This window comes from Nesoenas mayeri (assembly GCF_963082525.1).
Source record: "Nesoenas mayeri genome assembly, chromosome: 36".
Classification (NCBI taxonomy): domain Eukaryota; kingdom Metazoa; phylum Chordata; class Aves; order Columbiformes; family Columbidae; genus Nesoenas; species Nesoenas mayeri.
The window spans coordinates 181823-204440 of record NC_137577.1 but is presented as its reverse complement, the minus strand read 5'-3'; the positions used below and the strand labels follow the sequence as shown (position 1 = coordinate 204440).

At 58.8% G+C, this 22618-nt stretch overlaps 2 protein-coding genes across 2 annotated transcripts in view; both read left to right on the top strand.

Annotated features, from left to right (window-relative positions):
- SYT3 (synaptotagmin 3) overlaps window positions 1–3905 on the top strand; it is a gene marked incomplete at both ends in the record, with an annotated part of 18776 nt that extends 14871 nt beyond the window's left edge. Inside the window, 1 exon segment of the mRNA XM_080361669.1 lies at window positions 3323–3905. Coding sequence (XP_080217795.1) covers window positions 3323–3905 — 583 coding nt within the window.
- An 8902-nt stretch (window positions 3906–12807) lies between these two features.
- On the top strand, window positions 12808–14778 carry LRRC4B (leucine rich repeat containing 4B; the record flags this gene model as incomplete). Its single annotated transcript, XM_080361668.1, has 1 exon — window positions 12808–14778. The coding sequence occupies one exon, from the start codon at window positions 12808–12810 to the stop codon at window positions 14776–14778; it is 1971 nt and encodes a 656-aa protein (XP_080217794.1).
- Window positions 14779–22618: the final 7840 nt, after the last annotated feature.

The following is a 22618-nucleotide window of genomic DNA, read 5'->3' as shown; positions in this document are numbered from 1 at the left end:
TGTCCCGTGTGTCTCTGTGTCCGTGTGTCTCTGTGTCCGTGTGTCCCTGTGTCCCGTGTCCCCGTGTCCGTGTGTCCCCGTGTCCGTGTGTCCCCGTGTCCCGTGTGTCCCCGTGTCCGTGTGTCCCCATGTCCATGTGTCCCGTGTCCATGTGTCCCCGTGTCCGTGTGTCCCCATGTCCATGTGTCCCATGTCCGTGTGTCCCCGTGTCCATGTGTCCCCGTGTCCGTGTGTCCGTGTGTCCATGTGTCCCCGTATCCCTGTGTCCGTGTGTCCCCGTGTCCGTGTGTCCCCGTGTCCCTGTGTCCGTCTGTCCGTGTGTCCCATGTCCGTCTGTCCTGCAGGAGAAGTCTCTGGTGGCTCCGCGGGACAAACCCGGATCCGCATTGGAGAGCGTGGGGCCCGACTGAGCAGTGAGGGGCAGACTGGGACATACTGGGACATACTGGGATATACTGGGATATACTGGGACATACTGGACATACTGGGATATACTGGGATATACTGGGATGGACTGGGGGGAATGGGGGGACTGGGATATACTGGGATATACTGGGAGGGACTAGGGGGAATGGGGGGACTGGGATGGACTGGACATACTGGGATATACTGGGAGAGACTGGGATGGATTGGGAGGGACTGCGGGGGACTGGGATATACTGGGATATACTGGGATATACTGAACATACTGGGAGGGACTGGGAGGGACTGGGATGGACTGGGATATACTGGACATACTGGGACATACTGGGAGGGACTGGGAGGGACTGGGATATACTGGGAGGGACTGGGGGGAATGGGGGGACTGGGATGGACTGGGAGGCACTGGGATATACTGGACATACTGGAATATACTGGGAGGGAATGGGATGGACTGGGATGGACTGGATATACTGGGATATACTGGGATATACTGGGAGGGACTGGGGTGGACTGGGGCGACTGGGAGGGACTGGGATGGACTGGGATATACTGGACATACTGGAATATACTGGGAGGGAATGGGATGGACTTGGAGGGACTGAGATATACTGGGATATACTGGGATGGACTGGGAGCATTGGGATGGACTGGGAGGGACTGGGAGGGACTGGGGGGGACTGGGAGGGAACTGGGGGTCACTGGTCCATACTGGGAGTCACTGGTCCATACTGGGAGTCACTGGTCCATACTGGAGGGGGTCATTGATCCGTACTGGGGGTCACTGGTCCATACTGGGAGTCACTGATCCATACTGGGGGTCACTGGTCCATACTGGGGGTCATTGGTCCATACTGGAGGGGGTCACTGGTCCATACTGGGGGTCACTGGTCTGTCTCTCCATAGGACCTCGAAGCCATAGGGACCCCCGGGCCCCCCCCCGGGCCCCGACCTGCACCACAGGGGGGCCCCGCCCCCCCCACTGTGAACCCAGGCGTCCGGGAGGGGGATCCCCCCCACCATGAGGGACCCAGGCGTCCGGGAGGGGGATCCCCCCCTCCATGAGGGACCCAGGCGTCCGGGAGGGGATCCCCCCCACCATGAGGGACCCAGGCGTCCGGGTGGGGGATCCCCCCCCCCCTATGAAGGACCCAGGCGTCCGGGAGGGGGATCCCCCCCACCATGAGGGACCCAGGCGTCCGGGTGGGGGATCCCCGCCCAAAAAGGACCCAGGCGTCCGGGTGGTGATCCCCCCGCCATGAGGGACCCAGGCGTCCGGGTGGGGGTTCCCCCCACCATGAGGGACCCAGGCGTCCGGGAGGGGGATCCCCGCCTCATGAAGGACCCAGGCGTCCGGATGGGGGATCCCCCCCCCATAAAGGACCCAGGCGTCCGAGTATTGCTCCCCCCCCCCGCAATGTGTTTGTATGTGGGGGGCCCTTGGAGGGACCCAGGCGTCCGGGTGCCCCCCAACCCCCCCCCCCCCCTCCCCCACTTTGTGTCATGTATTTGTATGTGGGGGGGTCCAAAGGGGACCCAGGCATCCGGGAACCCCCCTTCGCCCCCCACTTTATGTGTGTCTATGGGGGGGCCTCAAAAGGGACCCAGGCGTACGGGAGCCCCCCCCCTTATGTGTGTCTGTGTAGGGGACCCAGGCGTCCGGGTGTCCCCCCCCCCACCTTGTCCTGTGTCTGTGTCACCGTGTGGGGCCGGGGGGGCCCCAGAAGCCATAAAACCCCCCAATAAACCCCCAGGAGCCGCCTGAGCCTCCTTGAGTGGGAATGGGACGTGGGGACAGGGGGACAGACAGAGGGACATGAGGATATGGGACATGGGGATATGGGGACAGGGGGATGTGGGGATATGGGGACAGGGGGATATGGGGACAGAGGGACATGGGACAGGGGGATATGGGGATATGGGGACAGACAGGGGGACATGGGACATGGGATATGGGACAGGGGGACATGGGACATGGGGACATGGGGACGGGGGATATGGGGACATGGGATATGGGGACATTGGATATGGGGACAGGGGGATGTGGGGATATGGGGACAGGGGGACATGGGACATGGGGACAGGGGGACATGGGACATGGGGATATGGGGACATGGGATATGGGGACATTGGGGGATATGGGACATGGGGACATGGGATATGGGGACATGGGGATATGGGACAGGGGGACATGGGACAGGAGGATATGAGGACATGGGGATTTGGGACATCGGGACAGGGGGACATGGGGATAGGGGGACATGGGGATATGGGGACATTGGGGGATATGAGACAGGGGGACATGGGGACAGGGGGACATGGGGATATGGGACAGGCGGACATGGGATATGGGGACAGGGGGATATGGGACGTGGGACAGGGGGACATGGGGATATGGGGGACATGGGGACATTGGACATGGGGACAGGAGGACAGGGGGACATGGGGACAGGGGGATGTGGGGACATTGGGGGATATGGCACATGGGGATATGGGGATGTGAGGATATGGGGGATATGGGACAGGGGGATATGGGGACATGGGGACATGGGCTGGGGCACAGGGTTTGGGGTCATGGGGACACAGGGACATGGGGGGACACGGGGATGGGGGGACACGGGGATGGGGGGACATGGGGATGGGGGGACATGGGGACACAGGGACATGGGGGGACACGGGGATGGGGGGACAGGGGGACACGGGGCTATGGGGCGCGGTGTCCCCGGCTGGGATGTGGCACCGTCCGCCCGTGTCCCCCCATGTCCCCCGGTGTCCCCCAATGCCCTCTAATGTCCCCCGGTGTCCCCCGGTGTCCCCCATGTGTCCCAATGTCCCCCCGTGTCCCCCCGCCCCATCCCCGACTCCGCCCCCAACCCCGCCCCCAACCCCCCCGCCCATCCAGCGCCGCCCCCGCCCCCCGGAGCCGAACGGGGCCGAGCGGAGCCGAACGGAGCCGAACGAACCCGAACGAGGAGCCGAACGGAGCCGAACCTGCGCCCGAACCCGAACGCGGAGCCGAGAGGAACCCGAACGAAGAGCCGAACCCGGGCCCGGAGCCGAACCCGCCCGAAGGAAGAGCCGAACCCGGGCCCGGAGCCGAACCCGCCCGAAGAGGAGCCGAACCCGGGCCCGGAGCCGAACCCGCCCGAACGAAGAGCCGAACCCGGCCCGGAGCCGAACCCGCCCGAACGAAGAGCCGAACCCGGGCCCGGAGCCGAACCCGCCCGAAGAGGAGCCGAACCCACCCGAAGAGGAGCCGAACCCGCCCGAAGAGAGCCGAACCCGGGCCCGGAGCCGAACGCTTCCGAAGCGGAGCCGAACCCGCCCGAAGAGAGCCGAACCGGCCCGAAGCGGAGCCGAACCCACCCGAGGAGGAGCCGAAGCGGAGCCGAACGCTTCCGAAGCGGAGCCGAACCCGCCCGAAGCGGAGCCGAGCGATGCTGCGGCCCGGCCCGGTGAGTGCGGACCCCAGTGCGGACCAGTAACCCCCCCCGGGCCTCCCAGTACAGCCCCACCCGCCCCCCGCGGCCCCCCCGGAACGGAGAGACCCCCCCCCGTCCATCCCAGTGCCGACCAGTTGCCTCCCAGTATAGAGCCGACCCCCCCATCCATCCCAGTGCGGACCAGTTGCCTCCCAGTATAGAGCCGTGTCCCCCCCCCCATCCCTCCAGTATAGAGCAGGCACCCCAGTATAGACCAGTCCCTCCCAGTATAGGTTTGTCCCTCCCAGTATAGACCAGTCCCTCCCAGTATAGACCCGTCACCCCCCCCCATCCCTCCAGTATAGAGCAGACACCCCAGTATAGACCAGTCCCTCCCAGTATAGACCCGTCACCCCCCCCCCCATCCCTCCAGTATAGAGCAGGCATCCCAGTATAGACCAGTCCCTCCCAGTATAGACCCGTCACTCCCCCCCCATCCCTCCAGTATAGAGCAGGCACCCCAGTATAGACCAGTCCCTCCCAGTATAGGTTTGTCCCTCCCAGTATAGACCAGTCCCTCCCAGTATAGACCCGTCACTCCCCCCCCCATCCCTCCAGTATAGAGCAGGCACCCCAGTATAGACCAGTCCCTCCCAGTATAGGTTTGTCCCTCCCAGTATAGACCAGTCCCTCCCAGTATAGCCCAGTCCCCCCTGCCCCCCCTCCCAGTATAGCCCAGTCCCCCCACACCCCCCCCCCGTATATCCCAGTATATCCCAGTACATCCCAGTACATCCCAGTATATCCGGGGGGATGCTCATCGCCACGGTGACGGTTGCCGCGGCGACGGGAGCCCATGGATACCGGGGGGGGGGGATGCGGCATGGCGTGACCCCCCCCCCAGTGCTATAGGTGCCCCCTGGCCCTATAGGGACCCCTCGGGGGCTATAGGTCCCCCCCAGCACCTCCTATAGGGTCCATATGGCCTGATGCTCCCCCCATCCTATAGCGGTCCCCCTGGCTCTATAGGGTCCCCCCTCTAGTAGCTGTATGGAGTCCATAGGGGCATTGCCATGCCCCCTCGGCCCTATAGGGGCTATAGGGCCCCCTTGTCCTAGCTGGGACCCCTTCCCGGCTCCATAGGAGCGATAGGCCCCCCCTATAGAGACTATATGGAAACCACTCCATAAGTGTTATAGGGGCCCTATAGGGACTATCTCCCCCCCGACCAGGGGCTATAGGGGTTTCCAGACCCTATAGAGACTATAGGTTCCCCTCCCCAGGAGCTATAGGGCTTCAGTCCATAGGGTCTATAGGGGTTTCCAGGCCCTATGGGGACTATAGGGTTTCCCCCTGCTTAGGGGCTATAGGGGTTTCCAGGCCCTATAGGGACTATAGGTTCCCCTCCCCAGGAGCTATAGGGCTTCAGTCCATAGGGGCTATAGGGGTTTCCAGGCCCTATAGGGACTATAGGTTCCCCCCCCACCCAGGGGCTATAGGGCTTCAGTCCATAGGGGCTATAGGGGTTTCCAGGCCCTATAGAGACCATTCAGGGTCTGCCTTGCTTCTGCACGGCCCTATAGGGCATATAGGGCCCCCGGGCCCTATAGGAGCTGTGGGGAGGACCCCCTGCCCCCATCTCAGCCCCATAAAGGCCATAGGGGCCCCCAATAGGGCTGTAGGACCCCCCATGCAGCTCCATAGGTCCTATAGGCTCCCCCCCCCTGTAGGATCTATAGGGTCCCCCTGACCTCCCCTTGTGGCCCTAGAGAAGCTATAGGGGCATCTCAACCCTATGGTGGCTATAGGGACCTCCCCCAATCTCTAGGGTGCCCCCGGTTCTATAGGGTCTATAGGCTCCCCACCACCTATAGGACTCCCCCATCTATAGGACCCCCCCAGATTGGGGTCCCTGTGTATTTGGGGGGGTCTCTGTGTATTTGGGCGTCCCTGTGTATTTGGGGGGGTCCATGTGTATTGGGGGTGCCTGTGTATTTGGGGTCCCTGTGTATTTGGGGAGGGTCCCTGTGTATTGGGGGTCCCTGTGTATTTGGGGGGGTCCATGTGTATTTGGGGTCCCTGTGTATTTGGGAGGGGTCCCTGTGTATTGGGGGTCCCGGTGTATTTGGGGGGATTCCTGTGCAGTTTGGGGGTGCAATGGGTGCTATGGAGTGCAATGGGGGCTCAATGGGGTTCAATGGGGGTTCAGTGGGGGGCAATGGGGGTGCAATGGGGTTCAATGGGGGTTCAATGGGGGGCAATGGGGGTGCAATGGGGGGCAATGGGAGTGCAATGGGGGTTCAATGGGGGTGCAATGGGTGCTATGGGGGGCAATGGGGGTTCAATGGGGGGCAGTGGGGGTGCAATGGGTGCTATGGGGCTCAATGGGGTTCAATGGGGGTGCTATGGGGTGCAATGGGGGTTCAATGGGGGTGCAAATGGGGGCAATGGGGTTCAATGGATACAATGGGGTGCAATGGGGGTTCAATGGGGGTGCAGTGGGGGTGCAATGGGTGCTATGGGGGCTCAGTGGGGGTGCAATGCGGGTTCCATGGGGTGCAATGGGGCTCAATGGGGTGCAATGGGGGTTCCATGGGGTGCAATGGGGGGCAATGGGTTCCGTGGGGTGCAGTGGGGGTTCAATGGGGTTCAATGGGGGTTCAATGGGGGGCAGTGGGGTTCAGTGGGTGCAATGGGGGCTCAATGGGGTTCAATGAGGGTTCAATGGGGGTGCTGTGGGGTGCAATGGGGGTTCAATGGGGGTGCAAATGGGGGCAATGGGGTTCAATGGGTACAATGGGGTGCAATGGGGGTTCAGTGGGGGTGCAGTGGGGGTGCAATGAGTGCTATGGGGGCTCAATGGGGGTGCAATGGGGGTTCCATGGGGTGCAATGGGGCTCAATGGGGTTCAATGGGGGTGCAATGGGGGTTCCATGGGGGGCAATGGCTTCCATGGGGTGCAGTGGGGGCTCAGTGGGGTTCAATGGGGGTGCAATGGGGGTTCCATGGGGGGCAATGGGTTCCATGGGGCTCAATGGGGCTCAATGGGGTTCAATGGAGGTGCAATGGGGGTTCAATGGGGGGCAATGGGGTTCAGTGGGTGCAATGGGGGCTCAATGGGGTTCAATGGGGGTGCAATGGGGGTTCAATGGGGGGCAATGGGGGTTCCATGGGGTGTAATGGGGGGCAACGGGGTTCAATGGGGCTTCAATGAGGGTGCAATGGGGGTTCAGTGGGGGGCAATGGGGTGCAATGGGTGCTAAGGGGTGCAATGGGGGTTCAATGGGGGGCAATGGGGGTTCCATGGGGTGTAATGGGGGGCAACGGGGTTCAATGGGGCTTCAATGGGGGTGCAATGGGGGTTCAGTGGGGGGCAATGGGGTGCAATGGGTGCTAAGGGGTGCAATGAGGGTTCAATGGGGGTGCAATGGGTGCTATGGGGGCTCAATGGGGGTGCAATGGGGGTTCCATGGGGTGCAATGGGGCTCAATGGAGTTCAATGGGGGTGCAATGGGGGTTCCATGGGGGGCAATGGGTTCCATGGGATGCAGTGGGGGCTCAATGGGGTTCAATGGGGGTTCAATGGGGGGCAATGGGGTTCAGTGGGTGCAATGGGGGCTCAATGGGGTTCAATGGGGGTGCAATGGGGGTTCAATGGGGGGCAATGGGGGTTCCATGGGGTGCAATGGGGGGCAATGGGGGTTCAATGGGGTTCAATGGTTGCAATGGGGGTTCAATGGGGGTGCAATGGGTGCTAAGGGGTGCAATGGGGGTTCAATGGGGGGCAATGGGGGTGCAATGGGGGGCAATGGGGTTCAATGGGGGTTCAATGGGGGTGCAATGGGTGCTAAGGGGTGCAATGGGGGGCAATAGGGTTCAATGGGTGCAATGGAGGCTCAATGGGGTGCAATGGGGGTGCAATGGGGTGCAATGGGTGCTAAGGGGTGCAATGGGGGTTCAGTGGGGTTCAGTGGGGTGCAATGGGGGTTCAATGGGTGCAGTGCGGGGTGCAATGGGGGTTCAATGGGGTGCAGTGGGGTGCAATGGGGGTTCAATGGGGGGCAATGGGGTTCAATGGGGTGCAATGGGTTGCAATGGGGGTTTAATGGGTGCAGTGGGGTGCAATGGGGGTTCAATGGGGGCCAATGGGGTGCAATGGGGTACAATGGGGTGCAATGGGGTGTAGTGGGTGCAATGGGGGTTCAATGGGTGCAGTGGGTTCAATGGGGTTCAGTGGGGTGCAAAGGGTGCAATGGGGTTCAATGGGGGTGCAATAGGGGTTCCATGGGGTGCAATGGGGGTTCAATGGGTGCAATGGGGTTCAGTGGGGTGCAATGAGGGTTCAATGGGTGGCAATGGGTTGCAATGGGGTGCAATGGGGGTTCAATGGGTACAATGGTGGGCAATAGGGTTCAATGGGGTTCAGTGGACACAATGGGGGTTCAGTGGGGTTCAATGGGGTGCAGTGGGGTTTCAATGGGGTACAATGGGGTGCAGTGGGTGCAGTAGGGGGTGCAATGGGTACAGTGGAGGTTCAGTGGGGTTCACTGGGGGGTTCAGTAGGTGCAATGGGGTGCAATGGGTACAATGGGATTCAATGGGGTTCAGTGGGGTTCAGTGGAGTTCAATGGGTGCAATGGGGTTCAATGGGGTTCAGTGGGGTTCAGTGGGGTGCAATGGGGTGCAATGGGGGTGCAATAGGTTCAGTGGGGGGTGCAATGGCGTTCAATAGGTTCAATGGGGTTCAATGGGGTACAATGGGGTTCAATGGGGTTCAATGGGGTTCAGTGGGGTCCAATGGGTTCAATGGGGTGCAATGGGGGTGCAATGGGGTTCAATGGGGGTGCAATAGGTTCAGTGGGGGGTTCAATGGGTGCAATGGGGTTCAATGGGGTTCAGTTGGGTTCAATGGGGTTCAATGGGGTTCAATGGGGTTCAATAGGGGTGCAATAGGTTCAGTGGGGGGTTCAATGGGTGCAGTGGGGTTCAATGGGGTGCAATGGCGTTCAATGGCGTTCAATGAGTTCAATGGGTTCAATGGGGTGCAATGGCGTTCAATGGGTTCAATGGGGTGCAATGGGGTGCAATGCGTTCAATGGAGTTCAATAGGGTTCAGTGGGGTACAATGGGGGTTCATTGTGGTGCAATAGGGTTCAATGGGGTTCAATGGGGTGCAATAGGGTTCAGTGGGGTTCAGTGGGGTTCAATGGGTGCAATGGGGTGCAATGGGTGCAGTGGAGGGTTCATTGGGTGCAATGGGGTTCAATGGGTGCAATGGGGTGCAATGGGGTTCAATGGGTTCAATGGGGTGCAATGGGGTACAATGGGGTTCAATGGGTGCAATGGGGTACAATGGGGTTCAGTGGGTGCAGTGGGGTTCAATGGGTGCAGTGGGGTTCAATGGGGGTTCAGTGGGGTGCAATGGGGTGCAATGGGGTTCAATGGGGTTCAGTGGGGGGTTCAATGGGGTTCAATGGGTGCAATGGGGTGCAATGGGTGCAGTGGGGGGTTCATTGGGTGCAATGGGGTTCAATGGGTGCAATGGGGTGCAATGGGTGCAGTGGGGGGTTCATTGGGTGCAATGGGGTTCAATGGGTGCAATGGGGTGCAATGGGTGCAGTGGGGGGTTCATTGGGTGCAATGGGGTTCAATGGGTGCAATGGGGTGCAATGGGTGCAGTGGGGGCGGGTCCCATCCCGCCGGCCGCCGCGGTGGGGGAGGGGCGGTGGGGGCGGGGCCTCAGCCGGTGTGGGGGGAGGGGCAGGAAGGGGAAACGGGGCGGGGGGGGGGGGGGAGGAAGAGGAAGAGGAGGAAGGAAGGAAAGAAGGAAGGAAGGCTGGCGCTGGAAGCGGGGGTGCGGGGTAGGCCGGGGTGCGGGCACCCATGGGTGGGGGGGGATGGGGATTCGGGGGGGGGGGATGCGCACGCGCTTTGCGGCGGGAAAGGGGGAGGGGCGGAGCGGGCCGGGCGCGTGCACACGGGGGTGCGCGGGAATTAAGGGGGGTGGGGGGGGGGGGTGTGCACGCGCGTGTGCGGCATCAATGCACCCCCCCCATTGTACCCCATTGCACCCCATTGCACCCATTGCAACCAGTGCACCCCCCCATTGCACCCATTGCACCCCCCCATTGCACCCATTGCACCCCCCCATTGCACCTCATTGCATCCCATTGTACCCAGTGCCCCCCCATTGCACTCCATAGCACCCATTGCACCTCCTCATTGCACCCCATTGCACCCAGTGCCCCCCCCATTGCACCCCATTGCACCCAGTGCCCCCCCATTGCACCCCATTGCAACCAGTGCTCCCCCCATTGCACCCCAGTGCAACCAGTGCACCCCCCCATTGCACCTATTGCACCCCCCCATTGCACCCCATTGCAACCAGTGCTCCCCCCATTGCACCCTATAGCACCCATTGCAACCCCCCATTGCACCCCATTGCACCCATTGCAACCAGTGCCCCCCCCATTGCACCCTATAGCACCCATTGCAACCCCCCATTGCACCCCATTGCAACCAGTGCCCCTCCCTTGCACCCTATTGCACCCTATTGCACCCAGTGCCCCCCCATTGCACCCCATTGCACCCATTGCACCCCCCCATTGCACCCCATTGCACCCAGTGCCCTCCCCATTGCACCCCATTGCACCCATTGCAACCAGTGCCCCCCATTGCACCCCATTGCACCCCATTGTACCCATTGAACCCCATTGCCCCCCATTGAACCCCCATTGAACCCCCATTGCCCCCCTCATTGAACCCCATTGCCCCCCCTTTGCCTCCATTGCACCCCCTATTGCACCCAGTGCACCCCCCATTGCATCCCCTATTGCACCCCATTGCACCCATTGCACCCCCATTGAACCCCATTGAACCCCACTGCATCCCCTATTGCACCCCCCATTGAATCCCATTGCATCCCCATTGCACCTCATTGCACCCCATTGCACCCAGTGCCCCCCCATTGCACCCCATTGCATCCCCCATTGCACCCCATTGCACCCCATTGTCCCCCATTGCACCCATTGCACCCCCATTGCACCCCCATTGAACCCCATTGCACCCCATTGCATCCCCATTGCACCCATTGCCCCCCACTGCCCCCCATTGCCCCCCATTGAACCCTATTGCACCCCTCATTGTCCCCATTGAACCCCATTGCCCCCCATTGCACCCCCATTGAACCCCATTGCACCCCATTGCATCCCCATTGCACCCATTGCCCCCTATTGAACCCCATTGCCCCCTATTGAACCCCATTGCACCCCATTGCCCCCCAATGTCCCCATCGCCCCCATCGCCCCCATCACCCCCATTGCCCCCATTGTCCCCATCGCCCCCATTGCCCCCATTGTCCCCATTGCACCCCCATTGAACCCCATTGCCCCCCACCCCCATTGCACCCATTGCACCCCCATTGCACCCCATTGAACCCCATTGCACCCCCATTGAACCCCATTGCACCCCATTTCATCCCCATTGCACCCATTGCCCCCTATTGAACCCCATTGCCCCCTATTGAACCCCATTGCACCCCATCGCCCCCATCGCCCCCATCGCCCCCATCGTCCCCATTGTCCCCATCGCCCCCTTTGTCCCCATTGTCCCCATCGCCCCCTTTGTCCCCATTGTCCCCATCGCCCCCATCACCCCCATTGTCCCCATTGCATTGTGCTGTGGGGTTCACACGCGTGTGCACACGGGGGTGCAGGGGTTGTACTGGGCGGGGGGGTGGGGGTCACATGGGGGGTGCAGGTGACCCCCTCCCCCCCATGTCCCCATGTTCCTGTGTCACCCTGTTCCCCACCCCCCTTGTCCCCCTGTCCCCATATCCCATGTCCCCCATATCCCCACATCCCCCTGTCCCCATAACCCATATCCCCCTGTCCCCATTGTCCCCATTGTTGCCATATCCCCCATACCCCACACCCCCTGTCCCCATGTCCCCTTGTCCCCCTGTTCCCATATCCCCGTATCCCCCTGTCCCCCCATGTCCCCATATCCCTATGTCCCCCTGTCCCCATGTCCCCATATCCCCTGTCCCCATATCCCCCATGTCCCTCTGTCCCCATATCCCCCTGTCCCCATGTCCCCATATCTCCATGTCCCCCCTGTCCCCATGTCCCCATATCCCCCTGTCTCCATATCCCTCGTATCCCCATGTCCCCCTCTCCCCATATCCCCATTGTCCCCATTGTCCCAATTGTCCCTATATCCCCCTGTCCCCCATATCTCCATGTCCCCATATCCATATCCCCCTGTCCCCATGTCCCCCATATCCCCATTGTCCCCATATCCCTTATCCCCCTGTCCCCACGTCCCCATGTCCCCATGTCCATGTCCCTATGTCCCCTGTCCCCATATCCCCCTGTCCCCATATCCCCATGTCCCATATCCCCCTGTCCCCATATCCCCATTGTCCCTATATCCCCCTGTCCCCCATATCCCCACATCCCCATATCCCTCTCTCCCCATATCCCCCATTGTCCCCATGTCCCCATATCCCCTTGTCCCCATATCCCATATCCCCATGTCCCATATCCCCCTCTCCCCATATCCCCCTGTCCCCATATCCCCACATCCCCCTCTCCCCATATCCCCACGTCCCCACATCCCCATGTCCCCATATCCTCACGTCCCCCTGTCCCCCCATATCCCCATATGCCCACATCCCCATATCCTACATTGTCCCCCATATCCCCCATATCCCCATGTCCCCATATCCCATATCCCCATATCCCCCTGTCCCCATGTCCCATATCCCCACGTCCCTATATCCCCATGTCCCATATCCCCATTGTCCCCATATCCCACCCCCTACACCCCACCCCCTATACCCTCCTATATACCCCCCTATACCCCCCTATATCCCCCCCTATATACCCCCCTATACCCCCCACCCCTCTAACCCCTCTCTCCCCACAGCGCCTCCCGCGTCCCTGACCGGCGATGCCCGTCCGCCATGGCCGCTCCGCATAGTCCTCCCCCTCCTCTCTTCTTCCTCCTCCACCACCTCCTCCTCTTCCTCTTCCTCTTCCTCCTCCTCCCTTCACCCACCCCGGCGGCTCCTCCGCCGTCCTGCCCGGCCGCCTGTACCTGCAGCAACCAAGCCAGCCGCGTCATCTGCACCCGCCGCGACCTCCTCGAGGTCCCCTCCAGCATCTCCATCAACACCCGCTACCTCAACCTCCAGGAGAACCACATCCAGGTCATCCGCACCGACACCTTCAAGCACCTTCGCCACCTCGAGATCCTCCAGCTCAGCCGCAACTTAGTCCGCAAAGTCGAGGTGGGCGCCTTCAACGGCCTCCCCAACCTCAACACCCTCGAGCTGTTCGACAACCGCTTGACGACGGTCCCGACGCAAGCGTTCGAGTATCTCTCCAAGCTCCGCGAGCTGTGGTTGCGCAACAACCCCATCGAGAGCATCCCGTCCTATGCGTTCAACCGGGTGCCGTCGTTGAGGCGCTTGGACCTGGGCGAGCTCAAGCGCCTCGAGTACATCTCGGAGGCGGCGTTCGAGGGGTTGGTCAACCTCCGCTATCTCAATTTGGGGATGTGTAACCTCAAGGAGATCCCCAATTTGACGGCGTTGGTGCGATTGGAAGAACTGGAGCTATCGGGGAACCGCTTGGGTCGCGTACGACCGGGGTCTTTCCAAGGTTTGGGGAGCCTCCGGAAGTTATGGTTGATGCACGCGCGCGTGGCGGCGGTGGAGCGCAACGCCTTCGACGACCTCAAGGCGCTGGAGGAGCTCAATTTGGCGCACAACGAGCTGGCGTCGCTACCGCACGACCTGTTCGCGCCGCTACACCGCTTGGAGCGCGTCCACCTGCACCACAACCCTTGGCGGTGCGACTGTGACGTGTTGTGGTTGAGCTGGTGGTTGAGGGAGACGGTGCCGAGCAACACCAGCTGTTGCGCGCGGTGCCACGCGCCGCCGGCGCTACGGGGTAGGTACCTCGGTGAGTTGGAACCGGGGCACTTCACCTGTTACGCGCCGGTGATTGTAGAACCACCGGCCGACCTCAACGTCACCGAGGGGATGGCGGCGGAGCTCAAGTGCCGCACCGGCACCGCCATGACGTCGGTCAACTGGTTGACGCCCAACGGGACGCTGATGACGCACGGCTCGTACCGCGTGCGCATCTCGGTGTTGCACGACGGCACGCTCAACTTCACCAACGTCACCGTGCAAGACACCGGTCAATACACCTGTATGGTCACCAACGCCGCCGGCAACACCACGGCATCCGCCACGCTCAACGTCTCCGCCGCCGACGCCGCCGCCGCCGCCGCCGCCGCCGCCGCGGCAACGGGGTACACCTACTTCACCACGGTTACCGTGGAAACCATGGACGCCGGCGGCGACGACGCGGCGCCGCAAACGCCTCCGGCGCCCACCGCGGCGTGGGCGGGCGGCTCCACGGCGGCGCCGGCGCCGGCCACGCGGGCTACGGGGCGGCCGTTCACCGTGGCCATCACCGCGGCGGCCGCGGCGGCCGGGGAGGGTCTCCAAGACTTAGACGACGTCTTGAAGACCACCAAGATCATCATCGGTTGCTTCGTGGCCATCACCTTCATGGCGGCCGTGATGTTGGTGGCGTTCTACAAGCTCCGCAAGCAGCACCAGCGCCACAAGCACCGCGGCGGGCCGGCGCGCGCCGTGGAGATCGTCAATGTGGAGGATGAGTTGGGTGGTGGTTCCGGTGGTGGTTCTACAGGCGGCGGCGGTGACAACAACCGGTTGGCGTTGCCGGCGTTGGAGAGGGAGCAGCTGGACCGGTACGCGGCGTTGGCGGCGCATTATGGCAAGAGCGGCGGCGGCGGCGGCGCCGGGGGGATGGGGAAGAACCCGCTGCTCAATTCGGTGCATGAACCGCTGCTCTTCAAGAGCCCGTCCAAGGAGAACGTGCAGGAGACGCAGATCTGATGGAGCCTCCTATTGGGGGGATGGGGGGGGGGGAAAATGGGGTGGGGGAGGGGGAGTGGGGGAGGGGAGGGGGGAAAATGGGGGGTGAGGGGCGTGCGGCGCACGGGGTGGTTGTGAGACACGAGGATTGTGCGATGCGCGGTGTGAAAGGAGGGACTTGTGTGATGCACTGTGCACAAGGAAGGACTTGTGTAATGCACGGGGTGGTTGTGCAGCACTAGGCTTGTGTAATGCACGGAGTGCAAGGAGGGACTTGTGTAATGCACAATGTGAAAGGAGGGACTTGTGTAATGCACAGTGTGCAAGGAGGGACTTGTGTAATGCACAATGTGAAAGGAGGGACTCGTGCAATGCACTGTGCACAAGGAGGGACTCGTGCAATGCACAATGTGAAAGGAGGGACTTGTGTAATGCACTGTGCACAAGGAGGGACTCGTGCAATGCACAATGTGAAAGGAGGGACTTGTGTAATGCACGGTGTGCAAGGAAGGACTCGTGTAATGCACGGGGTGGTTGTCCAACACTAGGCTTGTGTAATGCACAGTGTGCAAGGAGGGACTTGTGTAATGCACGGTGTGAAAGGATGGACTTGTGTAATGCACAATGTGCAACACAGGACTTGTGCAATGCACGGTGTGCAAGGAGGGACTTGTGTAATGCACAATGTGAAAGGAGGGACTTGTGTAATGCACAGTGTGCAACATAGGACTTGTGTAATGCACGGGGTGCAAGGAGAGCCTCGTGCAGTGGTCGGTGTGCAAGGAGGGACTTGTGTAATGCACAGTGTGCAAGGGAGGACTCATAATGCATGGGGTGGTTGTGCAACACTAGGCTTGTGCAATGCACAGTGCACAAGGAGGGACTTGTGCAATGTACAGTGTAAAAGGAAGGACTTGTGCAATGCACAATGTGAAAGGAGGGACTTGTGTAATGCATGGTGTGCAAGGAGGGACTCGTGCGATGCACTGTGCACAAGGAAGGACTCGTAATGCACGGGGTGGTTGTGCAACACTAGGCTTGTGTAATGCACGGGGTGCAAGGATGGACTTGTGTAATGCACAGTGTGCAACACAGGACTCGTGCGATGCACGGGGTGCAAGGAGGGACTCGTGTAATGCACAATGTGAAAGGAGGGACTCGTGTAATGCACAGTGTGCAAGGAGGGACTTGTGTAATGGTCAGTGTGCAAGGAAGAACTCATGTAATGCACAGTGTGCAAGGAGGGACTTGTGCAATGCACAATGTGAAAGGAGGGACTCGTGCAATGCACTGTGCACAAGGGAGGACTCATGTAATGCACAGTGTGCAAGGAGGGACTCGTGCAATGCACAGTGTGCAAGGAGAGACTTGTGCAATGCACGGGGTGCAAGGAAGGACTTGTGCAATGAAGTGTGCACAAGGGAGGACTCATGTTAGGCACAGTGTGGAACACTAGGCTTGTGCAATGCACGGGGTGCAAGGAGGGACTTGTGCAATGCACTGTGCACAAGGGAGGACTCGTGTTAGGCACGGTGTGCAACACAGGACTTGTGCAATGCACGATGGCAAGGAAGGAGTTGTGTAATGCACAATATGAAAGGAGAGACTCGTGCAATGCGCACTGTGAAAGGAGAGACTTGTGTAATGCACAGTGTGCAAGGAGGGACTTGTGTAATGGTCAGTGTGTAAGGAAGGACTCGTGCAATGCACAGTGTGCAAGGAGGGACTCGTGCAATGCACAGTGTGCAAGGAGGGACTCGTGCAATGGTCAGTGTGCAAGGAAGGACTCATGTAATGCACAGTGTGAAAGGAGGGACTCGTGCAATGCACTGTGCACAAGGGAGGACTCGTGTTAGGCACGGTGTGCAACACAGGACTTGTGCAATGCACACTGTGCAAGGAGGGACTCGTGCAATGCACAGTGTGAAAGGAGGGACTTGTGCAATGCACTGTGCACAAAGAAGGACTTGTAATGCACAGGGTGGTTGTGCAACACAGGACTTGTGCAATGCATGAGGTGCAAGGAGGGACTTGTGTAATGGTCAGTGTGCAAGGAGGGACTTGTGCAATGCACAATGTGAAAGGAGGGACTTGTGCAATGCACAATGTGAAAGGAAGGACTCATGTAATGCACAGTGTGCAACACAGGACTTGTGCAATGCACGGGGTGCAAGGAAGGACTCGTAATGCACAGGGTGGTTGTGCAACACTAGGCTTGTGCAATGCACAGTGTGTAAGGAAGGACTTGTGCAATGGTCAGTGTGCAAGGAGGGACTTGTGCAATGCACGGGGTGCAAGGAGGGACTCATGTAATGCACGGGGTGGTTGTGCAACACTAGACTTGTGTAATGCACAGTGTGCAAGGAGGGACTCGTGCAATGCGTGGCGTACAATGAAGGACTTGTGCAACACACAGCGTGCAAGGAAGGACTCACTCGTGCAAGGATGGACTCACTTGTGCAACACAGGACTCCTGCAACGCACAACGTGCAAGGACGGACTCATTTGTGCAAGGATGGACTCACTTGTGCAAGGACAGACTCACTTGTGCAATGAAGGACTTGTGCAACGCACAGTGTGCAACACAAGACTCGTGCAATGCACGGTATACAATGAAGGACTCACTTGTGCAACAAAAGACTCGTGCAACACACAGTGAGTGTGCAACACAAGACTTGTGCAATGCACGGCGTACAATGAAGGACTCGTGCAAGGACGGACTCACTTGTGCAAGGACGGACTCACTTGTGCAAGGAAGGACTCGTGCAATGCACAGTGTGCAATGAAGGACTCGTGCAATGCATGGTGTACAATGAAGGACTCGTGCAACGCACAACGTGCAAGGAAGGACTCACTTGTGCAACACAGGACTCACTTGTGCAAGGAAGGACTTGTGCAACAAAGGACTCGTGCAAGGACGGACTCACTTGTGCAATGAAGGACTCATGCAACACACAGTGAGTGTGCAACACAAGACTTGTGCAATGCATGGAATACAATGAAGGACTCGTGCAACACACAATGTGCAAGGAAGGACTCACTTGTGCAACAAAGGACTTGTGCAAGGAAGGACTCACTTGTGCAATGAAGGACACATGCAATGCACAGTGAGTGTGCAACACAAGACTTGTGCAATGCACGGCATACAATGAAGGACTCGTGCAAGGCTGGACTCACTCGTGCAAGGGTGGACTCACTTGTGCAAGGACGGACTTACTTGTGCAAGGACGGCCCCACTCGTGCAAGGAAGGAATCACTTGTGCAAGGAAGGAATCACTTGTGCAAGGAAGGACCCACTTGTGCAAGGACAGACTCACTTGTGCAAGGAAGGACTCGTGCAATGCACAGTGTGCAACACAAGACTCGTGCAAAGCACGACATACAATGAAGGACTCGTGCAACGCACAACGTGCAAGGACGGACTCACTTGTGCAAGGACGGCCCCACTAGTGCAAGGAAGGACTCACTTGTGCAAGGACGGCCCCAATTGTGCAAGGAAGGAATCACTTGTGCAAGGACGGACCCACTCGTGCAAGGACGGACTCACTTGTGCAAGGATGGACCCACTTGTGCAAGGACAGACCCACTTGTGCCAGGCCGGACTCACTCGTGCAAGGACGGCCCCACTTGTGCAAGGACGGCCCCACTCGTGCAAGGCCAGACTCACTTGTGCAAGGAAGGACTCACTTGTGCAAGGACGGACCCACTCGTGCAAGGCCAGACTCACTTGTGCAAGGAAGGACTCACTTGTGCAAGGACAGACTCACTTGTGCAAGGATGGCCCCAATTGTGCAAGGAAGGAATCACTTGTGCAAGGACGGACTCACTTGTGCAAGGACGGACTCACTTGTGCAAAGAAGGACTCACTTGTGCAAGGAAGGACTCGTCCAACACACAGTGTGCAACACAAGACACGTGCAATACACAGTGTGCAAGGAAGGACTCACTTGTGCAAGGCCGGACTCACTTGTGCAAGGATGGCCCCACTTGTGCAAGGACGGCCCCACTCGTGCAAGGACGGACTCACTTGTGCAAGGACGGACTCACTTGTGCAAGGATGGACTCACTCATGCAAGGCCGGACTTGTGCAACAAAGGACTTGTGCAATGACGGCCCCACTTGTGCAAGGACGGCCCCACTTGTGCAAGGAAGGACCCACTTGTGCAAGGACGGCCCCACTCGTGCAAGGAAGGACTCACTTGTGCAAGGACGGACCCACTCGTGCAAGGATGGCCCCACTCGTGCAATGGAGGACTCACTCGTGCAAGGAAGGACTCACTTGTGCAAGGAAGGACTCACTTGTGCAAGGAAGGACTCACTTGTACAAGGATGGACTCACTCGTGCAATGGAGGACTCACTCGTGCAAGGACTCATTCGCGCCCCCGTGCGAGCGCGACACGCGCGGCCCTCGTGCGACACCCTCGTGCCCTCCCCTCCCCCCACCCCCCGACCCTCCCCCCCCCTCCCTCCACCCCCCCCGGCCCCTCCCCCACCCCAGGGGCCCCCGAGGGGGGGAGGGGTGGGTGGGGGGATGGGGGGGGTGGGGGAGGGGGGGGATTTTTTAATCGGCGCCGCCGACACTTTCCTATTTTAATAAAAATCCATCACGGGGTTTCCAACCCCCGACGGGCCCACGTGGTGGGGGAGGGGCGGGGGTGATTTTGGCGCCATTTTGAGCCCTGAGGTGGTTTTGGCGCCATTTTCTGAGGTGGTTCTGGCGCCATTTTGACCCTGAGGTGATTTGGCGCCATTTTCTGAGGTGATTCTGGCGCCAATTTGTCCCTGAGGTGATTCTGGCGCCATTTTGATCCTGAGGTGATTCTGGCGCCATTTTGACCCTGAGGTGATTCAGGCGCCATTTTGATCCCTGAGGTGATTTGGCGCCATTTTCTGAGGTGATTCTGGCGCCATTTTGAACCCTGAGGTGATTCAGGCGCCATTTTGATCCCTGAGGTGATTTGACGCCGTTTTCTGAGGTGATTCTGGCTCCATTTTGACCCTGAGGTGATTCTGGCGCCATTTTGACCCTGAGGTGATTCTGGCGCCATTTTGATCCCTGAGGTGATTCTGGCGCCATTTTGACCCTGAGGTGATTCTGGTGCCATTTTGAACCCTGAGGTGATTCTGGCGCCATTTTGACCCTGAGGTGATTCTGGCGCCATTTTGAGCCCTGAGGTGATTCTGGCGCCATTTTGAGTGCCGAGATGATCTTGACCCCCATATTGGTCCCTGAGGGATCCCACCGTGGACAACGCAGCGCGAGATGGACAGATGGACACGGGATGAGGTAACGGGAGCAGCTCAATGGGGGAATCGGAAGAGTCAAGAGGACACTGAGGAACATGGAGAGACCGAGGAGACTGAGGAGAATGAGGAGACTGAGGAGACTGAGGCGCCATTTTGACCCTGAGGTGACTCTGGTGCCATTTTGACCCCTGAGGTGATTCTGGGGCCATTTTGAGCCCTGAGGTGATTCTGGCGCCATTTTGATCCCTGAGTTGCTTTTGGCGCCATTTTGAGCCCTGCGGTGATTTTGGCGCCATTTTGACCTTGAGGTGATTTTGGCGCCATTTTGACCCTGAGGTGATTGAGGAGAATGAGGAGAGACTGAGGGGAGAATGAGGAGACTGAGGAGAGACTGAGGAGATTGAGGAGAGACTGAGGAGACTGAGGAGAGACTGAGGAGAATGAGAGAATGAGGAGAGACTGAGGAGAATGAGGAGAGACTGAGGAGAATGAGAGAATGAGGAGAGACTGAGGAGAGACTGAGGAGAATGAGGAGAGACTGAGGAGATTGAGAAGAGACTGAGGAGAGAATGAGGAGAGACTGAGGAGACTGAGGAGAGAATGAGGAGATTGAGGAGACTGAGGAAACTGAAGAGACTAAGGGGAGAATGAGGAGAGACTGAGGAGAATGAGGAGACTGAGGAGAGAATGAGGAGGCTGAGGAGATTGAGGAGACTGAGGAGAGACTGAGGAGATTGAGGAGAGACTGAGGGGTCTGAGGAGAGAATGAGGAGAGACTGAGGAGATTGAGGAGAGAATGAGGAGAATGAGAGAATGAGGAGAGACTGAGGAGAGACTGAGGAGAATGAGGAGAGACTGAGGAGATTGAGAAGAGACTGAGGAGAGACTGAGGAGACACTGAGGAGAGACTGAGGAGAATGAGGAGACTGAGAAGACTGAGGAGAGACTGAGGAGAATGAGGAGAGACTGAGGAGAATGAGGGGACTGAGGAGAATGAGGAGAGACTGAGGAGAGAATGAGGAGAATGAGAAGAGACTGAGGAGAATGAGGAGATTGAGGAGAGACTGAGGAGAATGGGGAGACTGAGAGACTGAGGAGAATGAGAAGAGACTGAGGAGAGACTGAGGAGACTGAGGAAACTGAAGAGACTAAGGGGAGAATGAGGAGAGACTGAGGAGAATGAGGAGGCTGAGGAGACTGAGGAGATTGAGGAGACTGAGGAGATTGAGGAGACTGAGGAGAGACTGAGGAGATTGAGGAGAGACTGAGGGGTCTGAGGAGAGAATGAGGAGAGAATGAGGAGAGACTGAGGAGATTGAGGAGAGAATGAGGAGATTGAGGAGAGAATGAGGAGATTGAGGAGAGACTGAGGAGATTGAGGAGAATGAGGAGACTGAGGAGAGACTGAGGAGACACTGAGGAGAGACTGAGGAGAGACTGAGGAGAATGAGGAGAATGAGGAGAGAATGAGGAGAATGAGGAGAGACTGAGGAGAATGAGGGGACTGAGGAGAGACTGAGGAGAATGAGGAGAGACTGAGGAGAATGAGGAGATTGAGGAGAGACTGAGGAGAATGGGGGAGACTGGGGAGACTGAGGAGAGACTGAGGAGAATGAGAAGAGACTGAGGAGAGACTGAGGAGAATGAGAAGAGACTGAGGAGAGACTGAGGGGACTGAGGAGAATGAGGGGACTGAGGAGAGACTGAGGAGAATGAGGACACTGAGGAGAATGAGGAGAGATTGAGGAGATGGAGGAGACTGAGGAGAGACTGAGGAGAAGAGGAGACAGAGGAGACTGAGGAGAATGAGGGGAGAATGAGAATGAGGAGAGACAGAGGAGACTGAGGAGAATGAGGGGAGAATGAGGAGAATGACTGAGGAGAGAATGAGGAGATTCAGGCGCCATTTTGATCCCTGACGTGATTCTGGCGTCATATTGACCCTGAGGTGATTTTGGCACCATTTTGATCCTGATGTGATTTTGGCGCCATTTTGACCCTGAGGTGATTCAGGCGCCATTTTTATCCCTTTGGTGATTTTGGCGTCATTTTGACCCTGATATGATTTTGGCACCATTGTGATCATGAGGTGATTCAGGTGCCATTTTCATCACTGAGGTGATTTTGGCGCCATTTTGATCCCTGAGGTGATTTTGGCACCATTTTGACCCTGAGGTGATTCAAGTGCCATTTTGACTCTGAGGTGATTCAGGCGCCATTTTGATCCCTGAGGTGATTCTGGCGCCATTTTGAGGAGACTGAGGAGAATGAGGAGACTCCATGTTCCCGGACACCTGGGTCCCTTTTTTGGGCGTCACCTGCTCACTTGGGTCCTTTCTATGGTGAAACGAGGGGCGTCAGTTCCCGGACGCCTGGGTCCCTTTTATTGGTGAAACTGGGGTTCATTTCTCAGATGCCTGGGTCCCTCTTTTGGGGTCTCCCAGACACCTGGGTCCTTTCTATTCGTGAAACAGGGGTTCAGTTCCCGGACGCCTGGGTCCCTTTATGGTGTCTCCCGGATGCCTGGGTCCCTTTTTGGGGTCTCCCAGATACCTGGGTCCTTTTTATTAGTGAAATGGGGGTTCAGTTCCCGGACGCCTGGGTCCCTTTTTG